Here is a 19,699-nt window from a genome sequence, read left to right on the forward strand (position 1 = left end):
TCAGAATTAAGATCTTTAAGAAAATATTGTAATTCTGTATCCAGCCTAACATTTAAGTGTAATAAAGCTAAAAAGGAAAAGAACTAGAAAAGGAAGATAGATTTTTACCCAAGTACCCATAAACTGATTTTATGACTTTCATGCTTGATTTCGTACTCATATGGGCAATGTGTAAGAGACTTAATGTTAACGAGGGAGATAAATGGAGCTTCTTAGGAGGAAAAAAAGAAAAAAAAAAAAAATAAACCCTACCTTTCATTAAAATGACACTTTTCACTTCTAACTTGCCTTCATGGGAAAACTCACAATTCGTAAGATTTAGAAGAAAAATGACTATTTAAATTAAAAATAAAAAGTCATGTTCAGAAAGGTTTTTCTCATCTGTGAATGGTTAAATGGAAAGCTCATCAAACCAAATAGGCCACTGAGATGTGTTGCTATCATTTTAAAGTGTTTGACATTTTAAAAATAGGTTTTCTCATTTCAAAAATGCACATGTTGTTGACAGATTTTTATGTTGATGACTCCAGCATCTGGTGTGAAATGTATTAAATTTTAAACATGTTGGTACCATCTTAGACATTGCCTCTTTTTAATTAAAAGCCATAATTTAGATGTGCTCAGCTTAATTGAGTGTCATTGCCAATGATAGCAGGAGGCTCTCTACTTCCCCCCTCACTGAATAGGGGTATCTGAAAGACTGATTGCATTAAATGACAATGTAAATGGTTTGTGTTTTCTTCAAGTTTTTTTCCATGCTCCTAAAAAAGATTGTGTGGTTTCCTCTGGGCCAGATTGGCTTTCAGCATAGGGAAAAATAGGTAATTGTTTAAGGCAGCAGACTGATAGGAGTGGCAAAATCATGGCCAGAGCAGGAGAACGATTTTAGATCAGCCCCTGCACCCGTTCTGTGCTGGTGAGGGTAATCCCATAAGCCACCCTCCTCCCACATCCATCCTGGGCATGGGGACTGAGCACAGCTCCTGCCAACAGCGCTGCACTGCCAGTGTTGGGGGAGGACTGCTGACAACCCTAATGGTGCCTTAGTGTCTCCATGATTCATTTGATGAAGATGTTGACTCTGATGATGCCACCATAAATTTTGCTGCCCCGGAGAAGGAGCAGAAATTGTTTTATTCTCATCCTTGGGGTGGCAAAATCTACTTCTATGTGGCCCAGCATTATGAAGATGGGAAACAGAGAGAGGAGAATGCTTCTGTTAAACTGAAACCATGAAGAAATCTAATGGGGAGCTGTGATTCTTCTGTGAAGAGCAAGTTGGGGAGAAAACCACTGCAGTCTTCAAACCCAGCTGCTGTCAAGCTGTGTGAAGCTGAAGTTGCAATCCTGTCCTATTTAGCAGGCTGGTGTAGACTGGGATGACTGAAAGCTCTGAGGGGGTTATGACTAGCTCTTCCCTGAGTGACACATGCTCTGTGTCGTTTTGGACAGAAGAGCAGCACCATGTTGCAGCACTGTGGGTATGTGGTGTGGAACCTGTACAGCCAGACTCAGCCCTGGGATACAAGCAAACAGCCCCCTATCAAATACTGTACTAATCTCAGCTGCTTATCACAAGAAGAAATGGTAACAGCACAGAAATTTTCTCCAGCTTCTCCACTCACATCACCATCTGACCTGGATATTGCCAATCATAAGGCTTCATACAAGGCTCATTTATGAAATTAGAGCACATCCTTCAAACCAACTCTTGCATTAACATTAGCTGCTTCACAAGTAATAATTATAATACTGCTAATAGATAAAGCAGGTAGTCAAACTACTATCACTTGTGATATACAACTGAGACTGGATTAACACAGTCATCCTGCTGGCCTTTTATTCAATGCATCATAAATAGCAATTCATTTGGCCACATGCACTTTCCTCTGAACTCTGGAAGTCATTATATTTTCAGTCTGTTATTACTGAATTGCTCTTTCCTTCATTTTGCTTCAGCCCCATTTCCAAATGATACATCACAAAAATATACATGCATTTTATAATTTAAAATTACCAATTATGGTTCTTAAATTAAAAAGAAATGTCATTTGAAAAGTGTGACATTATTATCTTTATACTCTGGAGTTATATTTACAAATATTCTTATTTCTGATCCTGATGCAGAATTGTAAGTTCTCACCTCTCTAAAAATATTGCCTGTGGCAGATATAAAATCCCCTAATACTTTCAACAGCTCCTATATGCCCTCTGGTGGCCTGGGATGACAATCGCACAGCACAGTAGAAAAATATTTGATCATGCATGACAGTACTTTAGAAAGGAGAGATTTTCCGTTTTAACTTAATCACTTAAATGGTGAGAGAAATTATACTTTACATCAGATTTTTTAATTGCATGCAACTAAAAATTTTCTATATTTTTTCTACATACAATATGTAGCTGCATATTTTTCTGTTATTATGACCAAAGTGATTGCCAAAATTCATGCAGTGTTACAGTATCAAGGATTTACCAGCTATAATGTCTCCAGAGGAGAGCCATAACAATTTTTTTGATAATTAGATTTTCAAATGTAACAGACTGAGACTGCTTCTAGGATTGAAAAATATTTCCATTAAATTATTTAATTAAGAGTACCCACTAGTCAGCGTGATCAAATTGACTATGTTTGCTGGAATTTTGACTACTAAAAGGTACACTAGAAGTAAACAGCAGAAGGCCTTTCCCCTATCCCTCCCTTTTGCTTTTCAGGCTTTTGTCTTGCACGAGGATCCTAAGAAGGGGACAATGGTAATTTCCTAAATTGATGGGTGTGGAAGGAGCCACCTGGCCTATTGGAAAGATGTAATGTTGGGTGATGAGGACCAGGATGGCAACTGGAGCATACTCCTCCTCTTGAGATCTCTCTCCGCTCGTTATGGAAAAGCACTGTGTTACTTCATTAAATGCAGGGTGGGATATCCCTCTGATTTTTCTCCCCTTTTTTTACCTATTGCCACTTGTCTTTTTCCAAAATGTGGTGCTTCACATTTACTACTGCTCCAGTGTTTCTCCTTCTGACCATTCCCCAGACTCACTAGATGTTTCCCATTCTCCTTTTTGGCTCAATTCTGAATTTCACTGGCCCCCACCCTAACTGGTCAGCCTGTGTCCCTTCACCTTGCTCCCACACTATCTCTAACAGGTGGCGAAAACACACGTCTATACTTTCAAATACTTGCCCCTCACTTAATCTCCTTACAGCTTGGTACCACTCCTTGAGCTCTGAGCATGTTTCCACCTGAAATTCCTATCAGAAAACCTTTTTCCACTGATGTATGTATCTTCTGAGATGCAGAAAATTGATCCTACTACTTAAACATCTTCCCTCTTAAGTTATGCTTTATATGGTCAGAGTTCCTCATTGCCAGCTAGGTTCATTGTGGAACACTGTTAATATTAGAACTAACATTTGTGGCATTGATAGGAGCTAAATCAGTTACCCTTTAGTATGTAACAAACTCTCCATTGCCCATTGGAAATGGACAGTGATGTCTCATCGCCCTCTACAACTACCTGAAAGGAGGTTGCAGAGAGCTGGGGATGAGTCTCTTTAACCAAGTAATAAGCAATAGGACAAGAGGTAATGGCCTCAAGTTGCACCAGGGAAGGTTTAGACTGGATATTAGGAAGTATTTCTTTACAGAACAGGTTGTTAGGTGTTGGAATGGGCTGCCCAGGGAGGTGGTGGAGTCCCCATCCCTGGAGGTGTTTAAGAGTCGGGTTGACATAGCGCTTAGGGATATGGTGTAGTTGGGAACTGTCAGTGCTAGGTTAATGGTTGGACTGGATGATCTTCAAGGTCTTTTCCAACCTAGATGATTCTGTGATTCTGTCTCAGTCATGGAGTGTCATGCTAAATGACACCCCACATAATTGACTAAATCCCTTTCCAGCTCTTCGGAACTGCCCTCTCTGCTGATGCTCAGCCTGCCATTGCTACTACTGATATTTCTTTATAAAGGATATCTCTAAGCTAGTTGTCTCCAAACTTTTTTGATTGTGCACTCCCACAAGTAAAAAGATTTTTGAGCATTCACCCTCAATATATGTTTATTTATTTATTTGTTTGTAGTCTATATACGTATATATACTGTACTGATAAATTATGTACATTGTAGAACATTGTCCTGGTTCAGCTAGCATAGGGTTAAGTTTCCCCAGCAGTGGGGGAAAGCTCTAGCCGGGTTATTCAATACCATGCTGACGTCACCTCCGGACGCCCAAGTGCGGGAGAATCGGTGAACACGCGTGTTATACGGTCACTCTCCTCACTGCTGTATTGGTACATTTTTTGTTCTGTTTATTGTTATTACTATTACTGCTATTGTTACTGTTCTTGTTGTTGTTCAGTTTGTTGCTGTTGCACTGCTGTATTAAACCTCTCCTTATCTCAGCCCCGGGGGTTTGTATTTCACTCTGCCCCGTCCGGTTGGAGGAGGGGGGGGGGGCAGTGACAACGTGGTCTCGGATCCTGGCAGGGCCTAAACCACCACAAACATAAACAAAAAAAAATAAAAATGGATGACATAAAGATGAAATAAACAGTATTTTTAAAATATTTATTTTACTTATTAATGGTACAAAAAATACTTTTTCCCACACCCTAATGGATTGTCTTGCGCACTCCCTGAGTTGCACACTCTGCTTTGGAGACCACTGCTCTAAGCCATGTATGATGGAGATGTGAGAAATGGCAATTACAGCCTAATATTCCTTAAATAATGCACTAGGTGAGTGATAGTGCATTTTTTGTCCATCTCTGGTCTGCTGCTGGTCCAGGTCTAGCCCCAGCCTTCTTTCTGACATCTCTAAAGAGTGCTCTGATGGTCACAGAGAAGGACACTGGGTATCATGACATGAAGGTAAATAGCCTACAGGAGGTGAGGAGAGAAAAGTCTTGTTGATTAGGAAACAACAGATTAAAATAAAACACATTTTAGTGGAAAGGGAGTTATCGGCTACTCGAAACAGAACATTATTGGCCTGAATTTTACATTTTCTAAACATGCACAAAACTCTGTGAAACCCATGGAAGATGTGAGTGCTTTTCAGAGAGTCATGGCCATGTGGAGGGTATATCTGTTTGCTTTAAAATGCCTGGCAGCCCAGCAGCTGCTGTTTGGAATGTTAATGCTGATAAATGAAATATTAAAAACTGATTAAATGATTACTGTGAATTAGATGCTCCTGGCTGTTTTTGGTGTTCTAAAAGATGGAACATATGAGCTACCTCACGGAAGATGTATTTATGTATTTTTACGTCAGTTCTTATGGTGCAAGCAAGAATCTCCAAATGTGAATGTTTGAAGACTGATAGACTAGATGTGTTAAGCTATCTAAGTAGTGGGCTTTAGTTTGAAAGAGATTTTTTATAGTTGTCATCTTTGAATCTAAAATAATTTCTTTTAAGGTCCTCATTTAAGAACCTCAAAATTGGTCATAAGCTATACTGTACCACTGCTATAATTCATGGAAATTTAATATATTTAAATTTTCTTAGTTTTTGATGGTGTATCTGTGAAGCACTACAGGATCAGAAAGCTCGATGAAGGAGGATTTTTCCTAAGCAGAAGGAAAACTTTCAAAACTCTGAATGAGTTTGTTGACTATTACAGTAAGAACAGTGATGGCCTCTGTGTGGTTCTCGGAAAGCCATGCCTAAAGGTAAGAGTGGATGCTATGCTGTGCACTATTTTTTGTACGCTAACTCATTAGATATCAGTCAGAAGGTGTAAACCCCATATCTGCTTCTACCATTTCAAAATGTTGATGATCTGTTTATTTTCAGGAAGTTCTGGGTAGCGCTACGGTTTCATTCTTGAAGCTGACATGTTAATAATTAAATAGTGTGCCATTTTTAACAAATCATCGTGTCGCTGGAGGAGAAAATATGCCAAATCATGATTTATGAATACCTTTTTATAAATGTATATTGAGATGAAATCTCCAACTTCATAACTCTAGCTGTCCAGAAGTAATTACTGAGACAAAACCACAAGGTTCAGGCAAGCACTACGTCACTGTTCAAAAAGCTTGCTAGAAAGATGATTTCTAATTTTTAGTTTTAATGGCAGGATATTTTCCTTAGAGTATTTCTTATTTCTAAAAAAAAAATACTCTGGATGTGGGCTGTATTTTACATTCTCATCTCACTTTATGACATGTGTGTACTCTAAGGAAACATTATTTATATCGGTTGTAACTTTACCTGACATAGTTAACAATTACTTGTATATGCTGTTGAAAAAATACTAGAAGTCTCAATTACTGTATTATTTATTTTCTTTTACAAGATACAAAGTCCTACTACTTTTGATTTGTCATATAAAACTGTCGATCAATGGGAGATAGACCGACAATCTCTGAAATTATTGAAAAAATTAGGATCTGGTCAGTTTGGTGAGGTATGGGAAGGACTGTGGAATAACACCACCCCCGTGGCAATCAAAACATTAAAACCAGGTATGTGAATTACTCTGAAATGTTAATAAAGTGAAATGTTAGCAAGGGTGCTCCTTTATTTCTTAAATGCTAATGAAAAGAGAGCCTACACATATATGCAATCATTCTTAAAATCCATGCACTTAAACATGAAGCTCAAGATCCAGATATTCTTTGGTATTTTGAATTACAATTTTATACAGTCTTCTGTTTCCATATGAGCTGAACTCATTCAACATCTATATTACATAAAAAGGCAGCTCCAGCAAGGACATCTATTTGTACAATAATGCTTGTGTGGAATTGAATGACTACATTTCATCTGTAGGTGAAGTAATCGGTTTAATACTGGTTTGTCATCTCTAGAATTTCTTCTAGTGATTAGATGCTATATTGTAATGATTCATTGGTAATATAGAATATGTACAATGTTAAGCTTGTATTTAAGAAGTGCTTTAATCTTAATATTGATTGAATAAAATTTCTCAAAGTTTTTGATACACAACATTAACATCCAGTATTTGCATATAATATAGGCTTGTTACTAATACAGCTTTAAACATTTTTCTTGATTATTTTTCATTAACTTCAAGTAATTTGTACATTTTAAGTATCATAAGTATCATTTAAGTATCATTATGTTAAGTAACATAAAGTATCCACCAGCAGATGGCAAGAACCATGTAGATAAGAAAGGTAGCCTGGATGATATACATGTTTTTTAAAAAGAAATATCAGTATAATGAGTTGTGGTTAATTGAAAAAGCTTGTGTTGGGCATTAGTGATCATGTTTCAGGAAGCAGAACAGATTCAGATCTTTGATTCAGAATAACAACAATATGCTTGAGTCCTGCTTGAATGGTCTCCTGAACAGGGAGGAATTTAAGCATGTGTTTTAGGGCTATCTTGTATCAGGGTATCGTCTGTGTTTTGGGACTTGCAAATTGAAAGCAAATAAGCACCTTTTTTTCTCTGCTTAACTGAAATTAGAAAAACTGTTCAGACTAAGGGCCTTCTATAATTCATGTGAAAGCATACTTTTTTCAGTGAACTGATACATCTCCCTTGTGACCCAGTAAACACAGAAACCATCTTGAAATCTCTTTGTCCATTTCCCTTTCCTAAGACAGTATCCACTAAGCCTATAGCTTTTGTGACAGGGATCCCTATGCCTATTTTTATTGACTTCTGAAACCACAAGTCTGCAATCAGTCTTTTTCTCCTTGTGTCTGAACTGAATCTTTCATTCTGCAGTACAAGTCCATTACCTCTTGTCTTATACACCATGACTAAAGAGGATATATTATTTTCTTCCTCTTTACGCAGTGTTGTACATACTAGAAAACTATTATCAAGTTCCTTTTTGGTCTTCTCTTCTTTAGGTTAAACAGCTCAACCAGATTCTTTGTGTAGCTCAAATATTTTAGATGTTCCACTGTTTTCAGAAGATCTTTACTGGGCTGTTTCGAGGTGGTAACCATATTTTTTCCAAGAATGATGCTAAAAGGAAGAACAAGTCTAGATGTGTAAAGAAATATATTTGCTTCACATTTCTGTCATGCTAGACCTCTGTTTAAACAGGCCAGTATGATACTTGACTTTCTTCTCCATAAGTCAAGAACCTCATTTGTCCGTCTGAGTTTACTTTCCTTTAATGATTTAATGCAACATCTGGACAATTATGTTTTATTGCAGAAGACTGAAGGGTCCTTACTAAAGTGCGAAATCTCTTAAATGATATTTAAAGAAGGAAATAAATGAAGCTGGAATGAAGAACAAGAGTAAACTATCTTAAATTTTTATATTAAGTTTCCTTTTAGAAATTGTCTTTTGCTTTCCTCTTTAAGAAAATATGTGGCAATTAGCACCCTAGGAAAAAACTTGTTTCTCATCAAACTAAATAATTAGATTTTGAACAAATTGCAGTGCACACATTTCTACTTATTTTCTTTAGTGGGTAGGTGGAGCTGACATTTATCTGGTATGGCATATGCAAAAATGGGAAGCTATCTTAATCATGTCTCATCTCCTCTTAATAACTCATTACAAAGCTCCAATTCAGCTTTTCTTCTGTATAATAGGGACAGTACATATTATCAGTTCTTTGTGAAACAAACTTCTGTTTTAATAATGGATTCAATCAGAATGACAAGACTACCCAGAAATATGTGAAACACTAGCAGCAAGTTCCAGCTTCAATTTGCCTTCTTTTTTTTTTTTCTCTTTTCTTTTTTTTTTTTTCTTTTTTGATGCTGATTAGCTGAATGACTGCTACTAATACTCCACCTGAAGAAATGGAAAAGTTAGTTAATTTTATATCTGAAACAGATTTTTATGTGTTTAAGGCCAAACTGATCTATGGAGATCTGTTCTTTGTTCAACTCAGTATCCTTTTAATATCTTGCTGATAAAGCACACAGAGAACACAAGACTTCTAGAGTGATGTGAGCAGGAAAAGAAGGTTTTTTTGGTTTCTATAATAATAGGGTGTCCTAAGAATGCACATACAGAAGACTATAAAACAATAAAAAGTGATCACATAAACTTCTTCAATAGGTTTGTTAGCTAAAAATTAAATTTTACACTGGAATAAACATAATATTCACTACAAACTCGTTATTACATACAGACTAGCACAGTACAGTGGAATAAATGCCTTCCATTGTGATACTTTTTGTAATATCATAGTCTGGCTGTGAAAAAAGACTTTATTAATCAATAATTTTTCTATCTCTGTTTTTTTCACTCTAGTCTGATTCCTGTTAAGGTCAACAGTAGTAGTTTCATTGATTTCACAGTGGGTTATATTGAGTTAGGGCAGACACAAGCCTAACCTGGATGCGATGCTTGGATAGCAGAGAGTTTGTGATCTGATACTGTGATAAGAAAGTCATACATTGCACTTAGTGATACTCAGAATGAAGAATTTGATTCCCAAAGCCATCTTGATAAATTATATAAGTAATACTGAATCTCTTATCACTGTACTTTGTGAACTATCTCAATCTACAAAAACAGTCTCAAATGGAAGTATTTAACCTTGTCGTATACTTCTCTAGGGAATTACCCTCTTCTCCACAATGTTTTTCACCATTTGGAGTGCCTTACTGTAATCAGCTAGCATACTGGTTTTCCATAGCTTGTTCTCATCATTACTCATGAGGAATAACATTTCAATAACGAAAAACCCCAATACTCTTACCCTAATCTGAGTAATAAATGCTTAGGTTGGTACTAATAAAATTACAACAAAGGCTAGGTCTGGTAACTTCATTCATCATAATATAAAGATAAATGAATGGAAAACATAGTAGTTCATGAATAATCAAGAAATACATCATGTCAAGATTGAAGCTTCCAATATTCACATAGGCAATATTTCAGGCTTTGAGTGTAACACACTATAAAACGATCCTCTCCTGTTAGAATCATAGAATCATTTAGGTTGGAAAAGACCTTTAAGATCATTGTGTCCAACTGTTAACCTAACACTGCCAATTCCACCACTAAACCATGTCTCTAAGTGCCACATCTACACGTCTTTTAAATATCTTCAGGGATGGAGACTCAATCACTTCCCTGGGCAGCCTGTTCCAATGCTTGACAACACTTTCAGTGAAGAATTTTTTCCTAATAGCCAATCTAAACCTCCCCTGGCACAACTTGAGGCCATTTCCTCTTGTCCTGTTGCTTGTTACTTGGAAGAAGAGACCAACACCCATCTTGCTTTCTTTCTCTCACTACCTTTCAGGTAGCTGTAGAAAGTGATAAGGTCTCCCTTGAACCTTCTTTTCTCCAGGCTAAACAATCCCAGTTCCCTCAGCCACTCCTCATAAGACTTGCACTTTAGACCCTTTATCAGCTTCATTGGCCTTTGGACATGCTCTAGCACCTCAATATCCTTGTAGTGAGGAGCCCAAAACTGAGTACTGTGTTTGAGGTATGGCCTCCCCAGTGCCAAGTACAGGGGGATGATCACTTCCCTAGTCCTGCTGACCACACTGTTTCTGATACAAGCCAGGATGCTCTTGGCCTTCATAGCCACCTGGGCACACTGCTGCCTCATATTCAGCCAGCTGTTGACCAACACCCCCAGGTCCTTTTCCACCAGACAGCTTTCCAGCCACTCTTCCCCAAACCTGTAGTGTTGCATGGGGTTGTTGTGACCCAAGTGCAGGACCCAGCACAATTTTTGCTTGTCTCAAAGATCTAAATAAGGTGTCTACACTGGGGGAGGAGGGGGCATATTTTAAATCAAAGTCTTTTTGCTAAGATACTTCACAGTGTAGACCCACTGGAAAAGTCATCAAAACAGTAGAGAAGCGTGATAAACTGGAAGTGATCTGCTAAATACAGGGGATTGAGATAGAGAGGGTTCTGTTAAAATGGCTTTACCACCAGAGAAATTGTGACATGGAACCATGCTCTCATTACCAAGCAGGAGCAGGTTAATCAAGTAAGGTAATCACATAGCAAACAATATAGAAGAGCGTAATGCAATCAGTTTGTCATAGATTTATAGGCCTGAAGGCCAGAAGGGATTTCTGCTAGTTTGAGTTTTTCTGTTGAGCGTTGTTTTACAGTGTACACCTGTCCTAGATCATGTATAGTCTAAATACTTTGCTGTTATATGTCATTAGATTTCACCCCTCTGCTGAGATAGCATATTTATATTTAATCAAAAGACAGCTTGCTTTTGACTAGATAATAACTAGAAGTCTTCTAGTCCTGAGATGAAGACACAGAGAGAAGTTGCCTCTGCTATCTTTGACAGTTTCTATTAATGGCATATCACTATATCTGTAAGAATGTGGGCTAATTTCTCATCTGGATTTACCTGATGTCTTCTCTTAAACTCTTGCTATGTCTTCCTGTAATAAAATAAAAGCCTCCTTGTATGCATTATTTTTTCTTTCCATTCTGGAGGTACATACAGAGCAAGTTAAACCAATTTTCAATTGTCTTTAGAAAGGCTAAATATAGTTTCTTGTTATATGGTACTCTTGTCTTTTCTCAAATACTTTTCCTGAACTTACACTAATTCTAGCTATTGCTGCTAAAAGTCTTAAAATCATTGTGTTTAGGCAGATGACCTTCCAACCTGTAGGAAGAATAAAACTCCCAGAATTCTGGTGAGATAGCAGTGATGGATTTTTTCCTAGAGCCAGTTCTCCCTTGATGCAAATGTGTGATTCCTGACTTGTGAGTAATTAGGGTATTCAGAAATCTGTTTCCACTCCAATTTGGAGCAAAAGCCAATTTTTCAGATATTGCACACAAACTGAAAATTTCATAAGTGTTTCTTTCAGAAACATTGATGTGTAGCATACTAGCTACATTTTTCCTATTTTTAGGCATCTAACATCTTATATATATCAGGCTTTTTTAATAATTAGTGGGAAGAAATAAGAATTTGCATGTCAGATAAATCATACTGTAGGTTAGAAATGTACATTACAATGAGAGAATAACATGCTATTAAAGCATGTTTCTTTCCATTGATTGTAAAGTCTGGACAACTAATTTAGATCTACATGCCTGAATAATTGCCTACAGTTGGAGAAGGTGAATTCAGCTACCTGCAGTATTCTGTAATTCCACAGAATTTAGAACAGTTACAAAACTAAGGAAAATATTAAACTGGTGGAGCCTATGAGATCTTAAACTGGTCAGCCTGGGAGCCCTCTGACCAAGAACTGCAGAAAGATTGGGGTTGCTAAGGAGGCCATACGAAATGTCCACCTTCTGATGAACCTGATGGTGGGTTACCCTCTACCTTTGTGATTATGGAGTATCTAGTGTATGTCCACTGGCTATGGACAAGAGGGCTCCACATACAGCCCTTATGGACCATATGGCAGATTTTGCAGGATAAACAACTCAACCAGAGATGTTTTCAGATTCAATGAACCATCCTTTCTCAATGAATTCCTGTTTCTGCTAGCATTTGTTGTTCGTCTCTTAACAGAATGTTCAATACTTCACTATCAAAAATATCAGAAGATTAAATCTATTGATCCAGAACCATGTTTTCCCCTGACTCTTTGGAGACTTTTTTCAGAGGCAGTGGTGGATTATGAAGACCTTCAAAATGTCAGAAGGATTAGTCTGTGATCTTTATCTTTATACAATATTTCTATTAACCTTGCAGGAAGAGTCACGGGACTCATAATTAAACTAGAGTCCTTTGGTGTGGTGGGTTGACCCTGGCTGGATGCCAGGTACCCACCAAAGCCACTCTATCGCTTCCCTCCTCAGCTGAATAGGGAAGAGAAAATATAACGAAAGGCTCATGGGTTGAGATAAGGACAGGGAGGGATCACTCACCAATTACCGTCATAGGCAAAACAGACTCGACTTGGGGAAATCAGTTTATTACCAGTCAAATCAGAATAGGGTAATGAGAAATAGAAACTAAGCCTTAAAACACCTCCCTCCCACCCCTCCCTTCTTCCCGGGCTCATCTTTGCTCCCGGGAATGGGGGTTGAGGTCAGTTCATCACACATCGTCTCTGCCACTCCTTCCTCCTCAGGGGGAAGACTCTTCACACTCTTCTCCTGCTCCAGTGTAGGGTCCCTCCCACAGGAGACAGTCCTTCACGAACTGCTCCAGTGTGGGTCCCTCCCATGGGGTGCAGTCCTTCAGGAACAGTCTCCTCCAGTGTGGGTCCCCCACAGGGTCACAAGTCCTGCCAGCAAACCTGCTCCAGTGTGGGCTCCTCTCTCCATGGGGACACAGTTCCTGCCCAGAGCCACTCCAGCGTGGGCTTCCCACGGGGTCACAGCCTCCTTCAGGCACATCCACCTGCTCCAGCATGGGGCCCTCCATAGGCTGCAGGTGGGGATCTGCTCCACTGCTAACCTCCATGGGCTGCAGGGGCACAGCCTGCCTCACCATGGTCTGCACCATGGGCTGCAGGGGAATCTCTGCACCAGCGCCTGGACCACCTTCTCCACCTCCTCTTCACTGGCCTTGGTGTCTGCAGAGTTGTTTCTCTCACATATTCTCACTCCTCTCTCTGGCAGCAGTTGCTGTTGTGCAGCAACTTTTTCCCCTACTTCAATACATTATCCCAGAAAGTACTACCACTACCACTCATCCTTGGCCAGCGGCAGGTCCTTCTTAGAGCCGATGGCATTGGGTCCATTGGATATAGCTTCTAGCAGCTTCTCACAGAATAAGCCTGTAGCCTCACCTGTAGCCCCCCCGCTACCAAAACCATGCCACACGAACCCAATACATTCCACCCCTCACCTCTGTGAATCACATATTTTAAGAGTTATTGTTAAAATCCACAGCCATCACACAAACTTCAGTCACATGAACAAAAATAATTCCTCACACCAAAATCAGAAAAACATCATCATAACACCAAAGTGGACAATTTACACACAATTCACCCCTTGTCACAGTTACAATAGTCAAAATTCCCCACGATCATTCCGTTCTTCATTCTTTAACATTGTTCGGTCCATGTTTTACCCATTACCTCTCCTCATTCTTACTACAATTTGTTGATCACTGTGACTATAAACAAAAAGCAGTAGTAATGTGATGCCTTCATTCAGATAATTCTCTTATTTGTTCACTGGTGTTTTATTCTGCTTTGGAGACATCTGTGATATTTTACCAGCCAAAAACATAGTGACGGATGTGTGAATGAAAAAACAAAACACAAGAACATCTTTACCTTAAGGAACATCTCTGACTTTTGAGTTGTTGACCCATGGTCATCAAAGGGGTGTAGGGATCAGCAGATAGAAAAATGGTCTAGAAGCCAGCAATTGCTATTCTTGACTCTGGACAGCACTCTCTTGCTGTAGGTCCCTGAACATGTCATTTCACATTTCTGTTTTTATTTCTTCACTGAGACATTGTTTTTTCTATTTAAGTGGAAATCATTGCAGCAGGGATTTGCACTTTGTCCTGTGCTGAGTGTGATGGATTCTCTAGAACCTATTGTCTGGGCTAGCTTGCTTCTCCAACTGTCAGCATGTAAAGCAGACATCTATCATCACCAATTAATCGTATCTGAGAAAGTTCCTCATGCCTGTTCAAGTTGACAGATGCATTTGTCATTATCATATTGTAAAGCATCTCCCAAGCTTCTCTATTTGCATGGAAGCTGCCTGAGCAAGATTTTTTTTCAGGAGGCTTTCTTAAAATAATCTCTGGGTTGGTATTGTCAGTGGAGGTTTTAACAATATTTTCAGTTCTTCAGTATGTCAGGTCTTTAGTGCATATGCAGTGCAAAAAGCTTTGCACTCAGGAAAGTCTCCCAATTTCCCTGAACAAAGAAATTATTTTTTTCCTTTTAGTTCAGTACATAACCTTACACTAACTTGTAAGTTCATTGCTGTAGGTGAGAAAGCTGCTTGAGAATTGTCAGATACCTATCTCATTCTCCTGTTAATGTGAATAGTTTACACTCAGTCTCTTGTGTTACCAAAAACTTGGTCTTTTTAATATTACTTCTTTATTATGCATAAACTTATTCAGAAGATCACAGTATACGCTCAATGTACTCTGTACATAAGTTCATTTTGTATAAACATATTCAGAAGACAAGGTTGCTCTGAAGTACAAGGTTACTTTGAAGCCCTTTGGGAAGGTTTATTGAAAGTTGCAAAGGGTCTCTGGAGGGGTTTATCAAATATTTAAGGGCCACTTACACTTAGGCCAGTGGAAACTGGAAAAAACCTGACCTTTCTCTATAACTCATTTTCAAATTATCAGTGTTTATCTTACAATGTGAAGCTTCCTCAATTCTAGAACAAAATATTTTCAGAAAGTAATCAGAACTGATATACCTGCTTTAAGTAGGCTTAAATTAGAGGTAGTTTCTGGCAAAGCAGCACATCACAGAACACATCAAAGAAACATACTACATTTTATTCTTAAGAAGGACTTTGACATTTACAAAACCTTTTTTCATTCAAGAAACAAATTATCAAAACTGTATTTTCTTCAGGTACTGATCAATCTACTCCCAAAATGGTGTCTTACAGAAGGGACACTTATTTCAGTAAAGGCTTCTGTTAACTAGTTGGTTTTTGATCAAGTCGTTTCTACTTACAGTAATCTGCTCTTCATACTGTTTTTACCACTTACAGCTGAAAATGTAAGTTTTCATTGAAAACACATGTAATTCAACTACAGACTAAAAAATCCCAGTTATTTGAAACTCTGTGGCATATATTTTATATATTTCATTTATATGAACTTCCTCGAAGAAATGTATTGTAACATTTTTGCCACTGTTGTGACAGGATTTACCTAACTAATTTGCAGCAAGATTGTTTTTAGAGGCAGTTTTTACTTTGTTTATCTAGTTGCTCAAACCTGATCTTAGACAAAACACTGATAAAGACACTTTTTATTTTTTTTCATTTAGCATACAATCCACTTACTAACTACAGTATAAGAGCTACAGGGCTCTGGGCCGGTTTTGAGCACTATCTGCTACTTGTGCTATTTAAAGATATAAACTAAGTAAAACTGAAGGTTACATATGCTCTTTAAAATATACAGGAAATTCTTATTGATCTTTGTCACTGATTTGTTATCATTATTATTAATTACTTTTACAGTGTAAAGAAGGATTTGCTGCTATTCAGCTAATAGGATACTTCCTTCCTGGTCAATTTATTGGAAGTTGTCATATTTGAAAAACATTTTGCTTGGTTTCAGTTTGTTGGAAGAAGTTTAGAGCATGATTAAACTGCGAGTTTCCTTGTAGATAAACTTTGATGATGGGAACAAATTAGATATTGTTATTTTCTGTGAAGAAATCCTGTATAATGATCCAGAGGACAGGTGATTTGGTAGACCCCAAGTTAGCAAATTTACCATTTTTAGGATCGACTTGTCTGATTTTGGCAGCAATGCTAAATCACTAGTCATGCTTATGCATTTACCTTTGGAGGTAGAATATTTCACACCATGCAGCTTCTCTGTAGACTTTAGGATGATTTCAACAACAAATGTATCTATCTTGAAAAGAGTAAGCAAATGGACCTGAGTATCAAAGTGAGTCTAAACCCTATAAAGACAACCCTAGGCTTTGTTTTTTGAAGTCTATGATTGGTGGAAAGTTCAAATAAATTTGTAAATATTATGTTGCTCTAAACAGGAAAGGACATAATGTTAGCATTACAGATTTTTTTTTTCCCCCACCTGACTGTCATAATCTCTGCTTTATCCAGACCAAGTATGAGTCATTTACTTTTCATGCAGGCCCCCACTTTCCTCTGACAGTGACAGAAGGAAATGGGTATAGCCTGTACCTGTTGAGTAGATGTATTATTGGCTGCTATCCATTTATTGATGGCATGGAAATCCATTAACTTTCACCATCCCTCCTAATGGCATCCTATAAAGTACTGTCAAATTGGACCCCATGGGATTGACAAGGAAAGTATGAAGACATGGGGGAAAGGGGTAACTGTCCCTTGCAATAATCTTTGCTCTCACAAGTTGCAATGTCAAGTGGCTCTTTTTTCATAAAGTCTATGTCAGAAGCATTTCTGAGTCATTCCTCCCGCATTGATGCAAGGATATGAAATCACACATCATTGCTATGTTTTGAGAAATAGGCTGGAGCACTTTTCAGGAGGTGACATTCAAGGTAGGTGTTGGGTGAAGGTGGCCCAGGCTGATTTGCCAGTTCATTCTGTAGAACAGATTTTCTGGTGCAGTTTTATTGCTGAGCCACTTAGCATCCTCCCAGCATTTCACTTCATTTAAACATCCATGTTTGGAAGGGAGTCAAACTCCCAATGAACCTTGTCATTTACCTAATGTTAAGAAAACATAAAATAAAGATTCTTACTTGTGCAGCCTTGGCTTCTCAAATGACTCAGTCTGCTTACACTAAGAAAAGAGTTTGTTTTTAAACATGGCATAGAGCAGACTAGATGGGTAGATTTTTTTCCCCCCAACCTTTATTGTAATCTTTTCTTAATGAAACTTTGTGCATTTGTGCATGTTGTTCCTAATAAATCCCCTTTTCAGGACATATGAGCTCTAATCCTAAATTTGCCACTGACTCTAGCTCCGTGTGTCATTTCTGTATTGTTTCTTTGACATAGTTTATGCACTGGCTCACTGTGTATATGAACAGAACTAGAGATATTATGACTTTATGTAACACTTAAAATTTGGGATCGTTAGCTGTTAAGATACTTCTGCATTTAAGGAAATGTAAAATTACTGCTACATCTGTGCATACATTGGTATTTCTAATAAGGTTGCTATTATGTGAACATTATAAATAGTTATTTGTATTTATGTATATAAAATGCACACATCTACTCCTTATATGCTAAAGTGATTTCAATGCTTTCAGGTTTAGATTGCTGAAGCTGAAAAGACAGTACAACAAATTGCAGCACCATTTTTCTGTCAGAAATTTTATGCTCATTACCTAGGCACTCTTGCCTCAGTTTCTGGTCATTTCGTTAACCAGCTGTAACAAAATTGTTTGCTTAAATTATATCATTTAACATTGTAGCCTCACTTTTTTCTGTTTGGGGGAGGCCTGGGGGCAGTTAATTTTACCCTTTATATTTCTGGTGACTGGAACACATATGTTCTCTGTCCCTGTGCAACTGGCATGTTTCACTCATTAACTGTTTATTTCAGCTGCACTGTCTGTTTTCTGTGGGAACTGTGAAGATTTGAGATGCTAATGTACTTTGAAAGACAGAAAACAATCTCAGTTATTCCCTTAAGACTGCCAGGCTGGCAGGAAGGCCTTTAATAACCTCATCTTATGTTTTGTTATATGCTGTTGTTTCAGGTTCAATGGATCCAAAGGACTTTCTGAGGGAAGCACAAATAATGAAGAACTTGAGACATCCGAAGCTTATACAGCTTTATGCTGTCTGTACTTTGGAGGACCCAATTTATATTATTACTGAGCTGATGAGATATGGAAGTCTTCTAGAATACCTTCAAAGTAAGCAAATGACTATAAACTCATTTCAAGGGGTGCCACAGCTGTCAGTTTAGTAAATACACTAACATAAAGTATAGAAGTACAGCACTCTGGTTTAATATAAAAGCTACATTATTTGTCACATATGAGGATGAGAAAAGAGGGAAGAAAGAGGTTTATGAATTTTTGACGTGCCAAAGTATTTGAGAAGTAGGAGAGAATCACATTCACAGTTTGATTCTTGCCTTATAATGACCCACATTTTTCCATCCATTTCTATGAGTAGATGGGAAGATACACCGACAGAATAAAAATATAAGCATCCAGAAGGATGGGTCATCATATTTGACATGAAATAGAGGCACTTCCACAAAACATACTTAACAGCTTTGAAATCTATTACTAGGCAGGGATAACCTTTCACTGTGAATTTGTCCCTTGCCTATCACATCAGGGCTTTTATCTCAGCAGCACTTCAAAGTGCTCTTTTGAAGGCAAATAATAATTAAAAATAAAGTTGTACAGCCTGGAACAGACTAGCATAATGATTGCACTTTAAGTTCACCCCTGCTATTGAGAAATGCTTGATTCTAGTGTTGTTACCCATTTTCAGTTTAGTAGATGTCTCTGAGATGCCAAATGTCTCTAAAGCTGTAATGATCTCTTGAAGACAAAATGTTCACTGTGATCATCTTGCTAAATTCCTTGTCTGTCTCCAGCCCATAAGGCAAAGCCCTGTGAAGTACCACAGACAGCATTTACCATGACACATGCCTTCCCCCATCTTCTCTGTGGAACCATTTTTTAAGTGAGGCTCAGTCCAGGGACAATCGCAGCTAAAGAAATCTCTGGTAGATGGACAGCCCCACCAGGAACTGTGCAGAGAGGGGCTGCAACAATCTTGGGCCAGATCATCTACAGTTTTGTAGACATTTAGTGGCCAGAGATAGCAAAGCACAAATTTCCTTTAAATTCTCATCTTTGGTGCCTTTGTGTGCAGATTGCTGCTTATCTGATTAAAGCCTGGCAGATCAGGAAATGATTGCTGTGCATGAAAATGTTTATTGCACAGGAGAAATATCTTTGAGAAAGCCAGGATGAGTCACAGCTATTGCAGAGGTGAAAACTGGCCTTTTTGTGCACGGAGCACAACGTGTCCAGGACACATCAGCACTGTAGCCTGTGTGTGAGTCAGTTGCCAGCATATGCACAGCAGCTGCCCCTTGCTGTGAGCAGCACGTGTGCAGCCTGATCTTTGCCTAAGTGCTCATTCCTGTAGTCCTGCATCAGAGAGACTGTGGAAGGTCAGTTG

At 38.2% G+C, this 19,699-nt stretch overlaps 1 protein-coding gene across 1 annotated transcript in view; it reads left to right on the forward strand.

Moving 5' to 3' along the window:
- Window positions 1-19,699, forward strand: part of FRK (fyn related Src family tyrosine kinase) — a 55,225-nt gene that overhangs the window by 26,556 nt on the left and 8,970 nt on the right. The window contains exons 3-5 of the mRNA XM_074819290.1: window positions 5,507-5,670; window positions 6,300-6,468; window positions 18,250-18,408. Coding sequence (XP_074675391.1) covers window positions 5,507-5,670; window positions 6,300-6,468; window positions 18,250-18,408 — 492 coding nt within the window. The remainder of the gene's footprint in view (window positions 1-5,506; window positions 5,671-6,299; window positions 6,469-18,249; window positions 18,409-19,699) is intronic.

This window comes from Strix aluco, chromosome 3, assembly GCF_031877795.1.
Source record: "Strix aluco isolate bStrAlu1 chromosome 3, bStrAlu1.hap1, whole genome shotgun sequence".
Taxonomy (NCBI): domain Eukaryota; kingdom Metazoa; phylum Chordata; class Aves; order Strigiformes; family Strigidae; genus Strix; species Strix aluco.